This window comes from Poeciliopsis prolifica, unplaced genomic scaffold (genome assembly GCF_027474105.1).
Source record: "Poeciliopsis prolifica strain line A6 unplaced genomic scaffold, Auburn_PproV2 SCAFFOLD003, whole genome shotgun sequence".
Classification (NCBI taxonomy): domain Eukaryota; kingdom Metazoa; phylum Chordata; class Actinopteri; order Cyprinodontiformes; family Poeciliidae; genus Poeciliopsis; species Poeciliopsis prolifica.
Window position 1 is genome coordinate 13853986 of NW_026562378.1, and position 18388 is coordinate 13872373.

At 37.1% G+C, this 18388-nt stretch overlaps 1 protein-coding gene across 1 annotated transcript in view; it reads right to left on the bottom strand.

The window, feature by feature from the left end:
• cacna1da (calcium channel, voltage-dependent, L type, alpha 1D subunit, a) overlaps positions 1–18388 on the bottom strand; it is a 68900-nt gene that overhangs the window by 10022 nt on the left and 40490 nt on the right. The window contains exons 27-42 of the mRNA XM_055022065.1: positions 18195–18341; positions 17911–18112; positions 17380–17538; positions 17108–17218; positions 15028–15111; positions 8788–8820; positions 7815–7943; positions 7663–7728; positions 7147–7238; positions 6895–7054; positions 6416–6543; positions 6238–6334; positions 6044–6146; positions 5613–5714; positions 3448–3581; positions 1259–1375 (exon numbers count right to left, since the gene is read on the bottom strand). Coding sequence (XP_054878040.1) covers positions 1259–1375; positions 3448–3581; positions 5613–5714; positions 6044–6146; positions 6238–6334; positions 6416–6543; positions 6895–7054; positions 7147–7238; positions 7663–7728; positions 7815–7943; positions 8788–8820; positions 15028–15111; positions 17108–17218; positions 17380–17538; positions 17911–18112; positions 18195–18341 — 1864 coding nt within the window. The remainder of the gene's footprint in view (positions 1–1258; positions 1376–3447; positions 3582–5612; positions 5715–6043; positions 6147–6237; positions 6335–6415; positions 6544–6894; positions 7055–7146; positions 7239–7662; positions 7729–7814; positions 7944–8787; positions 8821–15027; positions 15112–17107; positions 17219–17379; positions 17539–17910; positions 18113–18194; positions 18342–18388) is intronic.

Genomic DNA, 18388 nt, shown 5'->3' on the forward strand with positions numbered 1-18388 from the left:
AACAGCTGAGGAACAGACTGATATTGATTAGCTGGAAAACTGGTGTCATTTTAAGAGTTATGTGTGCAAAAGTAGGCTTAAAAGCTGGTTCATGACATGATGTGCGAGTAAAATGACAGCAGTGTTGAGATTATTACAACTGATGGAAGCAAGAACCTAGGCATGGGCCAGATTGGTGTTATAATTAAAAAAGTATCAGCATTTTACTGTATTAGTATTACAATTTATGACACAACTGAACTCTGTTCTAATGCAGGTATAATTTTTACTGTTGCTTACAGATATCACAAAGTACAATAGTAAATTAGTGTTACGTCATTGCAAATTTTAGGGTAAAATGACCATATTTCTTAGGTATTTTGGCTTTGATGGACACATACCTATGACTACAACAACACAGACAGGTACTGTATAAAATCAGTGGCAGAAATTAACTGATCAAAACCAGTTAACAACTGATCAGCTATTAAATTGAGGCTAAAATCTAAATTCAACCTCATTTTTTAAGACCAGAGAACGAGACAATAAGTTTGAACTCATAAATTGTTTTGAACTGATAACTGAGTTTGGTTCGCAAACAAGTTCCGTTTGATTTTTATTCACTTTTTTCATTGAAATAAATAGCCTATAACTGCATCAATTGAAAAGGAAATGTTTTAAAATCTAACATTTGCCCTATAAAAAAAAAAAAAATCAAACTTTTCATCCAGAAATGGACTTGAAACTGGAAAACGTGCAAGAGACCCTCTTGGTTAATGTCTGAAACAAAACTTTGTAATTTAAGCTCAGCAACAAAACAGATTTGCGTTTAAGTTATAAAGCACTTATACACAAAAATGATGCTATTATTAAACTAGATAAATGATCTCTGTCTCATTGAAAGTTTAAGTCTATTTTATAAAATAATTAGGTTTTACATAAACCTTTGACAATTTTTTATGCTTTTGTGGAAACTAACAAGTATGGAAGAAGTGGTAAATGTTTGCCAGGAGCATCTTTAGCTTTTTAAATCGTGACATAAGTTTTTACCGAAAACTGGCCCATGCCTAGAAAAAAAAAGGAAAACACATCTAAAGCAAAGGAAAACAAACATTTACGGTTTGCAAAGGCTGTTAAACTTAGATTTTAAATATTTTGTATGTACATTTGCAGCTACATGTAAGCTGTACATTACCAGTAAAACACAAACCGACACATTACCAAAAACCTAAATTTTGCACCAAACATTTCCCCCCTCATGCAGGGTTAAATCATTTACCCTATAAATTTCCTCGTCTTCCTCTGGAATAAAGTCAACTAGCTCGTCATCCTGCAGGTCACATGATATCGCTCGGCGAATTTCAGGCCCAATATCATGCAGCGTGCGAAGGCCAGCCTGTAATCATGACAACAACAGGCCTAAGCGCGAAGGCTGGGACGTCCATCTTACAGCTCAACTGTACAGTCACAGCCACCACACACACTAAGCAAACACACACCTATTCTGTGCAGCACCTGACATTTACAACTCTGACAGACTGAGGTGATGACAACACAGAGACAGAGACAAGTGTTTGTTTTTTGATACGTTGAGAAATATCTTCCTAACATGTCTCAAATAGAAGCAAGATTTTTTTAAAAAATTCACAGCTTTAATGTTTAGCATAAAACAGAGTAACTGCGTTATGACATCGACATTCTGTTTGTTGGAAATCTATTTTCAGAACAACGTAAAGATGTGTCTCCTATGCGATTTATGTGATCCTTTCTTACATGATCTTAAAAGAATAATTTTAGCTATAATGTAATTTTAGCTACAATGTATATATGGAAATCTTAGTCTTACTTGCCAATGCCAAATTTAACTGGCTTAGAATTATCCTTGTTAAGTCAGATTCTATAAAAGCTCAAACAGAAACACGTTAGTATATCTTATTCTTAAAACAGATACGTTGGAATGGAGCTTCCCTAAAAAAGCTACATTCCCACACATTTTTAAAACTTGAAATAATTGTTGAACTAAACTTTGATCGCAGGCCTTTCGATTTTGTTTCTGGTGATCTGATCAATCACATCTAAGCAAAAGAGAAAATGTAAAATATCCAGAGTGTATTATAGGACATGTTTCAGTAAATTTCTTGGCAGTGGTGTATATGTGCACCGTATATCTGTATTACCTGAAGATCAAGTCCAAGGGAAGTCAAACATTTTTGAAAGGTGTAGAATATGAATTAAAATCCTGCGTTTCCTCTGCCTTCATTCAACACATGAGCATTTGACAAATATTTGGACTTTTAAAAATTTATTCAAACTTAAAACATTTGGGAGCCACATTAATTCAGTCTGGGAAAGCAACTCGTTCACAGAATTTATTGAATTGTGGAACAAATACCTCAATAGTTGTGTAAGTCATCATCCAATGTAATTTTCCAAGTGACAATTTCATATAACAGTGTTTGCATTGAATACTACTAAATTTTTACAGATTATAGAATATTTAAGATGCCATAAATCTGCTTTGGTCTAACAACCCAATAGCTCCACTTTACAATTCAAAACTTCAGTTTTTCTAAAGGCATCAAAGAGAAAGGTTAGAAACAAGCTTTAAAAGTCTCAGTTAGAAGAAAGCTGACACGTTAAGCTGGAGCTGAGGATGTCATTGCTGGCATTCGAGATAAATTTGTACTGATTCCTGCAGATAAGGAGGGAAAGCTTATGACTGAAGAATCTGTGGGTGTTCTCATTAAACTGAACTAAACATTGTTTGTTTTTGGCTTTGTTCCCTTTTAGATCACATGTAATCAAACAGCCTTGTGCAGCTCCAAAAAATATGAAAAAATAAATAAAAAATCAATATTTTTAAATCTCGTGTCCTTCCTGACATTTTGTGGCAAAGTGAGTGTTGTAGTTCCCCAGCAACAACTTTTCCTCCAGACCTCTCCTCTATATAAGTGCATGACAAAAAAAAAAAAACATTTTCCACCTGCCAATACAAAGTGATAAAGAAACTTCATGTTACACACTGTGCACTACAAGATATATGGAAATACCTAAGCCATATATCAACATAGTAAATTAAAATAAATAGCCAAAGCTTTGTGAACTGTATGAGAAGTGAACTATGATGCACAGAAAACCCATGAAGTGGAGCTCGAGACAATGATACATGCTTAACATGAACATGTATGATATGTAAAGACATAGGAGGACCAAAGGCACAAATTAGAGACACTTAAACCACAGGAACAAACTCATACTGTACACCAAGATCATGAACGCCCTGCTGGATCATAAATCATAGACATTAGCATACTTGATATCTGAGTGAAATGCATAAAAAGACATGTTACAGACTTGATTTAATTTTTATTACATCCATTCTCACACGTTTTATTGATCATTTCTTTCCCCACACACGTACCTGCACACACACAGATCATTCTCTCACAGAAACACATCAGCACTCACCTGCAGGGCAATGGCTGTGTTGTTCTGGGAAGGGTGCGCAGTCACCAGGCCTTCCTCTTTACGTTTCTTGAATTTCCTAAAGTAGTCCTGTATCAGGAAGGTGGCATAGAACTTCCCCACGGTTACCTCATCATCTGAGTGAACAGACCACACAAATGCTTCCCGTGTCAGCAGGTCACGACACACAGCAGCCTGGGAGGGAGAAGGAGAGGCCTTCCTCCCCTGAGGCGTTCTCAGCGTGTCAGATACATTCATACTGATAGTGTATAAACTGTGGACCACCCGAAATTGCCTGACAAACATAAAATGGGGCAAAACTTTTTTGAATATGATTTTGCATGTGAATTGCTTTTAAGGGTAAATTTAACATATTAATGCATAGTATAGGTCAAAAGTCTTAAATCTTTGGAATTGGCTGTATTTTTAAGTGAATATCAGCTCAGAGGTTCTTTTCTTTTTTTTACTTTCTGCTTAACTTTGAAGTAGTAATCACTCAGGTAATGAACGACGCCTCAACTGATTGAATGAATCTGTGTTTTATCTGCAATTATTGACACAGAGACGCAACCTGCTTCTATTCCTTTAGTCACTGATTCCGAAAGTCTGACCTCCTATAAGGACTTTATGTGTCATCAAAGCAGAATCCATTGTAAAATGTTAAATATTGCTGAATTTAGCTGATCATCTAACAAATCTGTTTTTTTTAACTATTTAAAACTTCTTTTAGATCATAGTTTAGTAATTACAAGCAATAAGAATAAAAAAAAAAGGTTGCACTTTGGTCTGTTCAATCCTTTTGTACCTGAAAAATATTTAGAAATTTAAAAATTGGAGGACAAGAGAAGTTGTTTAAATTTGCGTGGAACTAATAAGGTTTTATTTAATGGTATTCCTAATTTTAAATGTAATAAGTCAAAAACAAATTCATAGTATTGTATTCATTTTTGTAAAAAATGTAAACATTTCCTGAAATATCTGTAGTCTAGATAACGTTATGACAAAACAGGAAGGTCCTACTGCAATGGTTCATAAACGTGGCTGACCTTAAATGTTCTCTGAGAAAATGTTGGTGTCATTGATTACAAAGTTGACTTATTCTCTGTCTTACACTATGAGGAAGGAGTTAAAAAAAAAATCCAACGATGAAAAACATTTTTTCAAGAGTCTTGAAGTCAGAATAATTCTTAATCAGTGCCATAAAATAAGCTGGGCCAGTGCCTTGGAGGAAGTTATAAAGATAGAAGTGGTTTAAATCTTCCATCATAAAAAATCTGCAACATTTATCATAAATACCTTTACCTAATTTGTTTAAACTACATGCTATTTTCACTAGAAGACAAGGTGTTCAAACCCACTGCAAATAAATGTTCTACTTTTGCACATGCAAACATGCAGATCTACTTTGAGCATCATACATGTTGACAAATCTCTTTTCACAATGTATGCCTAATACTAAAAAGTACTAACATTGCACACTACGTTGAAAGCTGTGCATGGATGTTATCTTGGATTGTTTTTTTTATTTCTTTGCAGAACTAAAGTGTGTGTGTGTGTGTGTGAGAGAGCGTGAGAATCATTCTGAAGCAGGGGTCTGAATCACTTTGAACAAGCACGCTGGGGACAGAGATTGGACAGAGAGGCAACACTAGTTCCATGCCACCACCCTAAAACAGAACTGCTTCAGAATATTCTGAAGTGCTACAGAGTTTTTTGGATACAGAGATATGTGAGAGGAGAATAAAGCTGTAAAAGCTCAAGCGGTGAGTAAAAGACAAGAAATTCAGACAACGGAGTGAGTCAGAGAGCAAGAGACAGAGAGAGGGGACAGAGAGTATTAGTTAGAGAAAGCATGCATTTGCACATTGGTCTACAAGGCCATGCAACCCAAAGCCCAGCAGATAGTCAATGGTCTCCATCAGCATCCAGGGCAGGAGGAAGGAGTGTGGACAAAATACACATATAAAAGACGAACTGCTGAGAGGACAACCAGGAGAACATGAGCAGATACAAATCGGTTTGTCTTCATCAAACAAACTTTCATATGAGAACATTTAGTAATAACATGTGAACAGCATGGCTGCAAATTGTGTTTATGTGTGTGTCCTTCTCTAAATGCTGTTTATCAAGTGTGAGTTTATTGACAAATAAGAGTCAGTTCCACTAACCACCAGCAGGGGGAACTACTTGGTCCAGCAGCTTCATGCTGGTTCTCTTCCAGATTTTCTTGATGACGGCCCGCAGCTCTTCATTGGCCTGTTCCAGGTTACCTGAATCACAGAAAACACTGAGAAACCAGCAATCCTGCCAAAAACTACAGCTTGGCAACAAATTCTGTGTCAAGATGAATTATTGGAATAATAAAGTGCCTAGCAAATGTTTAACCTCTAACAAACACCTACACAAAGTTGTGGAAGGAGTAATACATGGTTTTATTCTTCAAATAAAAGATAACGTTTGTTATAACATGCACATGATAATGTATGCAAGATAAAATAAATGCCACAAATAGTTCATAAAATATTTGAAAACCTTTCATCCTTTTTCTTTTTCTTCTTCGCTATAAAGTCAGATTGAATTATTCATGTGAAGTTCATACCTTCAGTTTTTATTTTCAGAGCTGTGCGCACCAGGGCAAACAGTGTAGCATTAAACATGACCGTCCCGTCACTGTTGAGAGGCATGTTCATGGCTACCAACCGCTGAAAAAGTTGAGCAGATGCAGATTTTTAACATGAAAATTGTAATTTTTTAATTCAGTGGCATTAATGAATAGGAACAGAAAAAAGAGACCTTGCATGCCACTCTGTGAGGACACAGTTTACCAAAACCAAGAGGGGGCTGGATACGACGAAGCAAGGTCACCACATCCAGATGTTTGATCCTTCCTCTGCACGACAAGAAGCAGCACTTTAATAAGTTACAGAGCCAAAGTGTGACAGAAAGCTGATATTTGGAACAATACACATACTTTGCCTCAGGATCATACTCTGACCAAATCCTCTTAAATTCATCGAGGTGGTGAGGACCGAGAATCGACCAATCACGTGTCAAATAGTCAAAGTTGTCCATAATGACGGCCACAAACAAATTGATGATCTGCATGAATTGGACAAAGTAGTTTGAAAAGTGTTTCATAATCTTTACAACATATTGTTGTCATATTTTACATTTATAAAAAAGAACGCCCAAACTGTAAATGGCTGCCATTCATGTAAAACATGACTAATTATGGCGTCATTAAATGTTTTTTTTGTGAGTGAACACATTGCAAATAAAGGTTTAAGTCCAACCTTTGCTATTTTATGCATTAAAAAAAACTAAATATTCCCCGTGTGCGTTTGTGCTTGTTTGGGACAAACAGAAACACTTGCTGCTCTTGTTGCCTGCCGTCTAGGAAAGAGTGATATATGTAACTGAAATGAAACACGGTAAAGAAAATGTACGTACCAAGAAAGCACAGAGCATGTAGAAGGTAATGAAATAAATTATTGCAAATCCACTGCCACAAGTCATCTCCTCCCCGGGGTTGTAGTCAGACTCTGGGTCACACAGTTTCCCGGGCATACAGGCCAACATTATATCCTGCCACGCCTCACCTGTGGCACACCTGGAAAGCAGGAAGACAAAAACAGACGCATATTAAACATCCAAAAAGTGCAAAATCCAAAGGTATTTTTCTAAAGGTTGTAGATAACACACCTAAAAAGAAGGAGCACAGCCTGGGGGAAGGTCTGGAAGTTGTTGTTTCTGTTAATTTGTGTCCCATCGACCATGGCAATCTTTCCAAAGACCTAAAAACAGAAATGTCATAAGAAATTAAGTTAGACCAACTCTTTGTCACATTGAGTCACAGTGTCTTGCATAATTATTCATCCCTGTTAAACTTTTCCACATTATGTCACGTTATTGTGAAAGCAGACAAGAGGAGAACGGTAACATGTTCGTCATTCTTTTCACTTTCTAAATGTGCAAAGCTGATAGACATGCAGCAAAAAGATTTATACATAAACAAAATATTATCCTAAAAAAATAGTCATTCAACATACGCTAAACGAATGCAAGCTTCTTTCGTCTAATGTTGTTTTTAATTGTATTGTCAGTGTATCCTTTTTATGAAATATCACAATTACACACGATTTCATGTTGGTCTGTCACAAAATACCAATTAAACACAGTTTTTAAAGGCAAAATAAGGGAAAGATCAACTATACCAACCTGCATGCCGATGACAGCGTAGATGAAAAACAACATGGCTATCAGTAGAGCAACATATGGCAAAGCCTGAAAAACAGAGAACAGGTAAAACAGGAGTAATGTCAACTTTTGTTTTTTATTTTTATTTTATTTGAATATAAATACCACCTCACCTGGAAGGACTTAATGAAAGTCCACAGCAATGTGCGGATACCCTCTCCTCTGCTGAGGAGTTTGACCAACCGCATAACTCGAAACAGGCGAAAGAAAGTGATGGAGATGCGAGCACTGTCCTCCGTGTTCTGCAGATTAAAACGTATTTTCAATAATTATGACATTAGCGCTGCATTGACCGAGTCAAGAGTGCCTGACTGTGCTTTGCTGGATGAGCGGAGACCTTCAAACCAGTTATATATGGGCTAACAAAGCAGCACTGCACTTTTATACGTGAAATTAACTGTGAAATTGGAGCAAAGCCCTGGTAGGCAGTTTCTAAAACTGTAATAAGGTTTGTAATGCAGTGCAGCTGTAGCCGATATGTCTCTGCAGGTCTGTGTTCAAAGCACGGCCATGTTCTCTGTTCCTGTACAGACCTAAAAAGGGGAGTAAGCAAGGAGGCAGGCATGCTGGAGAAAACCTTGCCATACTTGACAGGACATGTCTATTCAAGCATGGCGCCCTCAGTCCAGAGTCACTGCATGCGGAGTCACAGTGGGACCAACCCGAGCGGGTCGACCGGGAGGTTCACAGGTCACAGCTGGGTGACCTGATCCCAGGGGCTCATCCATGGGCCGCTACCCACCGCCAGAACGGAGGCAGAGACCATGAAGCCGTGTCAACAGTGCAAACGTGAAGAGGGGCTCAATGCCACTCCCACTCGACAGGACACAAGTGTCACGTTTGAGTGACACCTCTTCTTCCAAATAACTCCAAACATTTAGGAATAATAAAAAGCCAATGCTCTGAGGATATATGTAAACAAACTGAGGAAATAGATGCGAGAAAAGTATAGTAAAGACGATGTAAATGACAAGATAAATGAAGCTGAAATCAGCAACGGATGAAAAAGGATGAGAAGACAGAATAACAAAAGAAATGCAAATCCAAACATGGCATGGCCCTGACATGGGGGGCAAAGCATCTTACCCCCATCTCATCCACCTGAGGAGTCTCCGTTGGCTTTAAAATCAAAGACCTGTATTAATGACTTAGACAGAGTCTGCAGGTCTCACATATATTTGGTCAAACATGTTACATGTGAAGTTATTGTCACAAAACGCCAGCAAATGTCAGTTAGAAGACGGAGACAGGACAAAGTCACTACTCTTCTCATCTGACAGGACAAACATGTCTCCTGCATTATCTTGGACAAAGACAGACAAGTATTTATCTATGGAAACTCTGTTTACTGGCAGGCATTATCTTGACAGTAAATTATGGAGATACTAAACACTCCACAACACAAGATGTCAGCTTAACATTATGCAGGACTTAACAATTAGACATCAGAGTGACAAACAACAGTAAAAGACTCATTAACATGGACGACTGGCACGCAACTTTATCACAACCCCCCAGTGTAGCGGTCACTACTCATGAGACTAGATGGTCACCAGGGAGAGATGTCTTTGGTGAGATTTAACAATGTTAATGGTTAAGTGTCCTAACTCACATAAATGTTGTGAAATGATGATGTGATAAAAGCTGCTCTTACACACCCTGGACTTGTATGTTTTCATTATAAAGCCCTGTTGGCTTTCAGTTCTTACAAATGGACTTCAGAAAAATTATCTTCCTGGACACAAAAACCATGAAATATGAGCACAGTTCATTAATGCAGGGAACAATGTTATCGTTAACGTATTTCAAAGAGACAAACTTGAATGTTCCCAAACATGAGAGGATCTCACCAATTGCTTCGGAAACTAGAGGAGTTGTGTGATATTAACACTTTAAAATATCCTAATGATGCACATCCTTTGTAAGTTGTGATCATTGTTATTGTCCCTAAAAGACAAAGTCTCAAGTTTCAGACTCTAACTTGAGTCACAAAACCAAACTTTCTAGACTCATGGTTTTTTATTTCTTTTAGTGATTGAACTACAGACTACTGCTCCTTTACTGTGGGCTTTTAACACTTTATATTAACAATCTTCTCATGTTAGCTATATTTTCACAAATATGAGAATGAAATTAAATGATGAAATAAATTATTTTGACTCAGCAACTTAGTTTAAAGTTTAAATTGTTTTATGGTGGAATAATTTCTTGGCTGAAAAAATCTCTAAAAATATTCAGGTTCTGGGCTAAGAAGGATTTAAAAATAAAACCCTGATGGACCTTCTATAAGCCTGTAGAATAATCAATCTAGGACATATAAAAAAAAACACCCATAAATTTGCCATTTTAGCAGCAAAATCTTAAATTATTCAATATATCTGCACAGCACTGCATATCCCTTTTACACATGAAAATTCAATATTTTTCACACAGATTTGCACCCATACACACAATTTATGATTCATGAGCAAACATCTGTAAAGGGTCAAAGTTCAAGAAAACACTGGTTAATCAAGTGGTGTGGATGGACTGAATGATGTTTTAAAACTGAAGAAAGCTTTATTAAACACTGAAAAGGTGATTTTTTTTTTTATAATGCTCAGCACTGAAAACAAAACAAACAACAAATACTCCAGACAGATGTGGCGTCATTCCAATTCCTCAGCATAACAAACCGTCAGCATGAGTTGCAGAAATAAAGAGATGATTTAACTAAAAATAAAAGCAACTCAGAATGAGCTCGAGGAGGTTCTTTAGGTAATCCTGGCCACAGCGTTAATGGAGCATGCGTTCTGCGTCACCACATCGCCGGGGTAGCACTGCACGCACGCGCGCAAAACATTCAAAAGATTTAGAGCCAGTGGTGACCTCAGAGCAAAGCAGCAAACCATGCATACCAGTAGTGCCCTGAAGTTAAAGGGCCACAGCAGGGCGCTCTCACAGTCCGGTGCAGAGAGATACAGGTGAGCGACACAAAGGGAAGAGAGAAAACAAGAGGAAGAGGAAGAGGAAGAGGCCAGCAACTGAGGAAAATGCTGGGACAGAAGATGAAGCAAGATTCTGGTGCCTCTCAGTAAGTAAAAATTTATTAAATCCATCCACAAGGTGAAACTTGGACATAACAAAGATTGGGAGGGATATATGTCATCACTTTACTTGCGTTAGTTTCGGTGATTATTATGGATAGCGAACAAAATTTAGTTTCTCAGAAATTTAAGTAATATGATGCTTCCAGGAATCGTAGGTTCCTCTAAAAGCAGCATTTAGCTTTTCTGATTTACTGGTTTTGGTATTTCTGATCTTCTCGATGACAAAGCATCCTCAGCAGCTTCTCTGGGGTTTTAATCATCTCTGGTTGTGGAAACTTTATTTTGAAGATAAAGCAAAGTGGCTCCTGTGCCTCTTGACTTTTCCTCCACACTCAAGAACCTTGATTTCTATAAAAAAATTCTCATTGTCCAAAATTAAATACTGTCAACTCTGGTCAGAAGAATGTACCAGCTATAGCTAATGTCCAGGATTTGAGAATCTGTGATGGTTCAGTTCTAAATTGATCCAAAATCTGCACCTTGAATAGGATTTGCTTTGAGATCCTCTTAATGCCTCACTTACCCCTGCTGTTTGTGGATCTTTTTCTACAACCAAACATTTTCCTTTCACTCAACTTTCCATTATCATCAATGTCTGTCTGCTAACCATCTGTCAGGAATGTGTTCGCCATCACATAAAATTTCCACACATTAAAAAAATATTTTGCTTTGTTGCCCACATGCTACATATTGGTCAAATTAATCTATCTAACAAAGGAATTTCTCCTTTTTAATTAAATTACTAAATTGTAATTTTGATGATTTTCTAATTTATTAAAATGCACCTTTAAATAATGAAGCAGGAAAGTGAAAAGGGAAAAAAGAGGAAAAAACAGAGAGAGTTGCTGTGGCAGAGTTCATGCACCTGACTGGAGTCTACACACCTGCGCTACACATGTGCTCCATTCAGAGCTTTAAGAGCTCACTACAGAGAGACAGAACAAAACACAGAAACAGTCACTCAAAGAGACACAAACACAAGATCATCAAAGAACCTCAGACTCAGCTGGCGTCATTCACATTCAATAGAAAAGATGCTTCTAATTAGCCAATTCTCTAATTGTGAGTTTTTATAGCAACGTATGCTAAGATCCTTCATTTGATTTGATTCATCTATTCAGTTGCAACTGAATTACTTCCAGGTCACTACATGACTTGATCCATTCCCAAAAATATCAGCTGTAAGCAAAGCCGCAGTTTCTCACACAACTTTAAGGTAAGAACATTATTAATGCTTTGAAGAAAATCTCAGCTTCAGTTAAAAAAAAAATCTTTTTGTTTTTAAGTTATCCTTAATGTTGTGCAAAATTCCTTAGTTTTAACTCCAGGGCCATTCTGTCTGGAGAAAAAAAAAAGTAATGGGGACAGCAAGCAAACAAACAAACCAACAAAAAGCACAAACTTCACAAGGCTCTTTGGGAAACACTGACCGGAAGGGTAGGGACTGCGTGGCCAATTGTCATCTGTGAGAGGCAGATGTGGAAAGGATGGAAGGTTATGAGATGACTGTCTGACCCACCAACATGCAATTAGTGAGTTCAGGCCAGAATTTTAAAAGGCTGTTTAACTCATGCCTGGTAAAAAGCTGAAAATATGGAGGATGTACAAGGCAAACACACAACACGTCAGCTGCTACGATTAAATTAAACATTCGGTTAAAGACAGGCGTGCAGGTTGCACAGAAATAAATGTCATGAAAGGTGTGTTTGAAACATGAACAACAACCTCAATCCTACACACACTCACAGCTGGATTAAACACTGAACACATGTTACACACACATGCACAACACAGAGAACCTGCAAACTCACAATGATTTGTTCTTTTAAGCAAAGTTAGTGTTCATTAACACAGTCATGCAACACTCAAAAACACTGATTGTTACTCCAGAAAAACAGCACTGCAGCTCAGACATGAGAGCACTCGGGAAGGGAAGAAGAGGGTGAATGTCGTTGAAGTCTGAAAGTGATTATTTGGGAGGGACTGCTTAACTGGTGAGGTTTTGTGGAGTATTTATTGGCAGTCGGCATCTTATCTGCAGTTGTCTCATGGATTTTTTGAGGTAAAGATAAGTTCTTTCCTCAGAGTCAATTGAATAACCTTCTGATGGAAACCTAACACTGCAAAATGGCTTCCCTTTTAACAAGTGAATATACTTTAATAGCTTCAGTTCTGCCTTTCAGTCAGAAAGTCTCCACTGTTGTGCTTAATGTGCTTTTTAATCAGGGAACTTGAAGATGCTGGGACACTGTTTCTTATCTTCTCTCTTGTCTATATGCTGCCAATCCAAAATATGTATTATGTGGGTTCAAAGTGTGGAAATCCAACTATCTAGGGAATAAAGTATGTATATAGAACTCCCATGAAGTACTGAAGAATATTTTAGCTGAATTGATAAAAACAGCATAGGTTGCTGCCAGTCCAAGCACTCACTGTTTTAATGTGGTTTTTTTTAATTACTATAGACAGAGCTTCTGTATGCCATAAAATAAGATTAAGTCATGTCTTTGCTGAGTCACAAAATATCTGAATAGTTCTTGCATTAACTTAATTGTAATATATGATTTAGCCTCCTAGGCTGAGAGGATCACAATGTGTATTATTATTTTTGTATACAATGCTACAATGTCAAATTTGAAGAAGTGCTAATTATCTTAACACTCCAACACATTTTTACATGTGTACAGACCGTAAAAACAACAGAACAAAATCATAATTAGCTAGTTTTTGAGTTTAGAGATGTTGGGCACCGGTGCCACTCCAGCAGGCGGTTGTTTTGCTTTTTACAGTAAAGAAAAAAATAATTCCTGTTTCTCCAATATTGGACAATTCATTCTGTTGAGTACTGCAGGTAAGATAAAGACTGCTCACAACCACTCCACATAACCTGACTCAAAAAAATCTTAGCTGTCATACATATTTCACTGAAAGCATGTCTTTAAGGATTGCAAGAAACAGCTTGAGTTTCAAGTGCCTTAAACTGAAATCCCAAACACCTTACATTTAGTTTTTGCAGAAAGAAAAATATTTTTTCCGTTCCAAAAGTCATTTATGCTCTTGATATAAATTTTGAAAGTAAGTAAAATATTTTGTGTGCTCTTAAGAAAACCCTAACCAACTTTCTTTCATCCTGTCAGTATTTTAATTTTAAGCCAGCTGCAAAGGGGATCAAAAGATAAAGTTGTCATCAACAACCAGCTACACACAAGCAACATTTTTTTATTTCCATACTTGCCTCTACAAGTTTCTATGGGGAAAAAAAGTGAATACAAACAAGAATTAGATTACCACATCATAAACGGATCCCATTTTGAACCGAACACAAAAAAATATGAATAGTTCCTGTGACACTCCAAGGTAAACAATACTGTACATAATATATGCAGTCAAAATATGCAGCTGTAGTCACAATAAAACATGTAGAGAAAACCACAGTCTATTAAGGTTAATAAATTCTATGTAAATACAACTCACAATAAATACACTGTCTTGCATAAGTGTTCATACCACTTAAACCTGTTTTTACTATTTATTATACTACAATCACATATTTCAATGCATTTTAGATGCGATAGACCAAAACAAAACTGAATAAAAGTGAAATTGAAACTTTCTTGACAATAAATTTGCCTTATTCTAAACTTATTGAAGGTTTTATGTTTAGTGTTACTGTCTGCTTGTCGAAAACTACAAACTTTTTCTTCATGTTGCTTTTTTTATACTATTTGGGTGACTTCTGAAAGTAAATGGTTGTAGTGAAATTTTATTCAAGGCTTTTAGGGTAAAGAGGTCTGAATGCAAATGCATGGTACATTTTTAAAAACATTTTTGTCTGTAAACAAACAAACAAAAAAAAAAGATAACCATGTATCATTTTTCTTTCACTTTACAAATTTTCACTACTTCGTTTTGGCCAAATACATAAAATTAAAACAAAATACATTAATGTATGTGGCTGTAATGCAACATCTAACAAAATTCAAGGGGCACTAACACTTTTGCAAGGCATTGTGAAAGTTTATTTGAAAGTCAAACTGAAGATTACAAAACAGCCAATGGCGCTTTATGATAATCTAACAGTGGTGCACTTTTTTACTCATTCACACAATGTCATTTATATTTCAGTTTCTAAATATAAATGCCTACATGAGAAGGCTATTAAACACATTTAAATTGGCCATCTGGCTTTCTGTAAGGGTTCAGTTTAACTTTAGAGTCAGAGAAAAGTACTACTTACGTTAACTTCAGTGATAGCAATATCGACGACGCTACCAACAACAATTAAGGCATCAAATGTGTTCCAAGCATCAGCAAAATAGTGCTGTTGGAGGCAACATTTAAGGGTAAAAAGGGCAATGAAAGACAGTGGACAGGAGAATATGGAAGTAATCGGATGGATGAAATAGGAGTGGAATTTGAAATAAAAATGAAATTAAAAAAAGTTCAAATGGCAGGTTCAGGGGAGGAGAAAGAGAAACAGAAATAAAGCGTTAGGAAGGATCAGACTGAAAACAAAAAGTGGTAGCTCTGCTGCAGAAACCTGCCAGAAGCATTGCTGAACCAGAGGAGGAAGAGGACGAAAAAGCAGCGAGGTAAACAGTAGCTGAATTTACTTACATCGATTTCACTCAGAACAATGTCTACTATGCTGCCAATGACTACCAGGGCATCGAACACGTTCCAGGCGTCCCCAAAATAGCCCTGAATGATGTGTGGGTCAGGTGTAAAGTCAGCAAAAATAAACAAAGAACGTTTTAACTCTTACACAGAAATGTAAATCTGCTAATACTTTCAATTTAAACACACAGGGAGCCCCCTGCTGACATCCTCAGCTGAAGGGCCCATAATTACACCGCATTGATTTACAGGGTGTTGTTAAACTGAAGGGAACAAAATCCACACCAAACGTCATGCTAACAATAAAAATACAAGCAAAAGATTAAAGAAAAAAGAGCTGAGCACTGCAAAACAATTTTTTCTTACTAGCATCCTGTCTTTCTTTGCAACACAGAGCTGTGAATCAGGCAATGAAAAGAGATAATAAAAACAGTGAACATCTCACTATCATTCAGGTTCATTGTACAGTATTCAAAGTCACATTTTAGCATACAGGAAAGTGATTTTTTAATGACTAAAAGTTCTTATGTGCCCTCTGCTGTTACCCTTTCATAATTCAAAGGCCAAATGACTCAATGACGCTAACCAGGCTGGACAGCAGCTGTGTTGGTTAAAGTGGCGTGTTGCACTCATTGGCACCGACTTTACACATGTCTGCCAATTCAGAGGCGTATCCGCTGTAAATCAGCGATGACCCAGAATTCAATTTCTCAGTAGAAATGCAGGTCTCCAACACTGAGGTGCCACAAAAGTGCATCATTCTCAGCATGGGAGATAATCTCTGTAAAAAGTGCTGCAGTAAGCATCGCTGCTTCTTTTATCTCCTGCTGACTGAGCAGAGCAGAAGCAAAGAGGTGTGTACCGGCTCAGGATAAAGGATTGCTTCCTCCAAACCGAGGTACTTCCATAATTTTGGGTAAAAAAACAGAAAGGGTCTAAAGAATTATAATAGACACAACGTATTAGTCATATCCTGAGTAGATTATAGCACTGAATTACATTTTTATTTCACCAACTTTTTCTGACTGGGAGCAATATTAATAATTAACCCAGCTAAAGTAACAGTTGAGGGAGCTAAACAGATATGTTTTCTTGTCACCAAAGAAAAGTCATGAGAGTACCAGTGGAAATATGAAACCAGTGGAACCAGTGGAATATGTTGTTCTCTTGGTTTGTTGTACTTCATGTCAGATGGATTTCAGTCGCTCTCAGTGGTGGTGAAACTTGAAAACTCCGCTGTTGTGGGCACGTCTATGTCATTAAGTTAAATTATCTTGTGCTTTATTATTTGGGAATAAAGGGGGCTGGTCTTTAGCCCCGCCCCCGGCCCGACTCTGACTTGTTCCGCCAGTGTTTCACATAAATCTGGACAGAGAAGCTGGACCCCCATTAGCGCAGTTAATTGGGTTTAAATTTCATGACAAGAGTGATGAAGTATTATTTTCTTATTTATTTTCTGAAGCAGTGATCTTTTTACTTTCAATTTCTCATTTTCAGATAAACATTGCCGTTGCACAACCTCAATTTATCAATAAAATGAATCAAATTTCTACCTTTTCAATCTATTTAAACAGTAACCTTTATTTGTGTTAAAAGATAATATGTTTCTCAGAATGACAGTTTAATTAGTTGCATAAATTGTCAGATTCTTACTTTTATTAATTGATGATGTTTCTGTTTAGTTTGTTTAAAGTACTCACCCTGGGTTTGAATGCGATGAGCTTGAGAACCATTTCCACAGTGAAAACAGCAGTGAAAACCATATTGAGAATGTCCATTACATAATTAAAAAGTGCTGATTGGCCATAGTGCTGAAAAAGAAAATAAATAGGAAGGGGAAAGCACAAACACAGTTATTTTAAAATGTGAAATCACCATTTGAAAACCGAACAAATGCAATTGAGGCAAACAAAGAAATCATGTGTACTGCACTCAAAGTTGGCTTGAAGGAAACGTTTTCCTGATTTCTTACCTGGACAGCCAAGCAGAGCGTGTTGAGCATGATGAGCACAAACATGATGTACTCAAAGCCAGTGGAGTTCACCACATACCAAAACTTGTACTGGTATGGGTTCTTGGGAATATATCTCCTCAGGGGATGGGCCTTCAGAGCGTACTCCACACACTGTCGCTGCACACACACATAGACATGAAAGGTGAATTTCCAAACAATCTCTGCCTCCTTGATTAAATCCTGTAAAACCTTCCGGATCGATATTAGTGAACAGTTAGCTAGGATTTTAATACATAAAGAGACATAGATGTTGTATGTACAGCAGAAAGCATTTCTCTAGTGGTTTTTGTCATTTTTCTGCTTTAATTATAAAATTACATTTAGATTGTAATACAAGAAAATTGAAAGCAGCTGAAAAAAATGCAAGTAATTTGTTAATAAAACTTAATAGTAATTGAGTTAGTGCTATATATCTTGTGTGAGAGACTCTGAGATCCAGCTCACATTGGACAAAAGATAGAGCTAAAGATAAATTGTAGAGATTTTTACCTGGTTCTTGTCAAGTTCACAGTTTTTATACTCCTTCTCTCCTTGTTCTTGAAATGTGACGATGACAAAACCCACAAAGATGTTCATCATAAAGAAAGCAATGATAATGATGTAGATGATGAAGAAGATGGATATTTCCACACGGTAGTTGTAAATGGGCCCCAGATTCTCCCTGTTGGAGTCGATGGCTTTGTACAGCAGCCTAAGCAGACACATGTATGTCAGTCGTTTTAATAAAAACTGTGGACTCTCGACGGTTTGAGGGTAAAATGTTTGCGTCTTACGCCGGCCAGCCTTCAAACGTGGAAACAGTGAAGAGGGCCATCATGGCCATGAGGACATTGTCAAAGTTGAAGTCGCTGTTGTGCCAGACCCGCCTGTGGATCGTCGGCTGGTTAACGTCTCCATCCTTATACAGGATGTATGTGCCTCTAGAAGAAAGTGATCAATTATGTGGAGGGTGAAAATCAATGTTTAG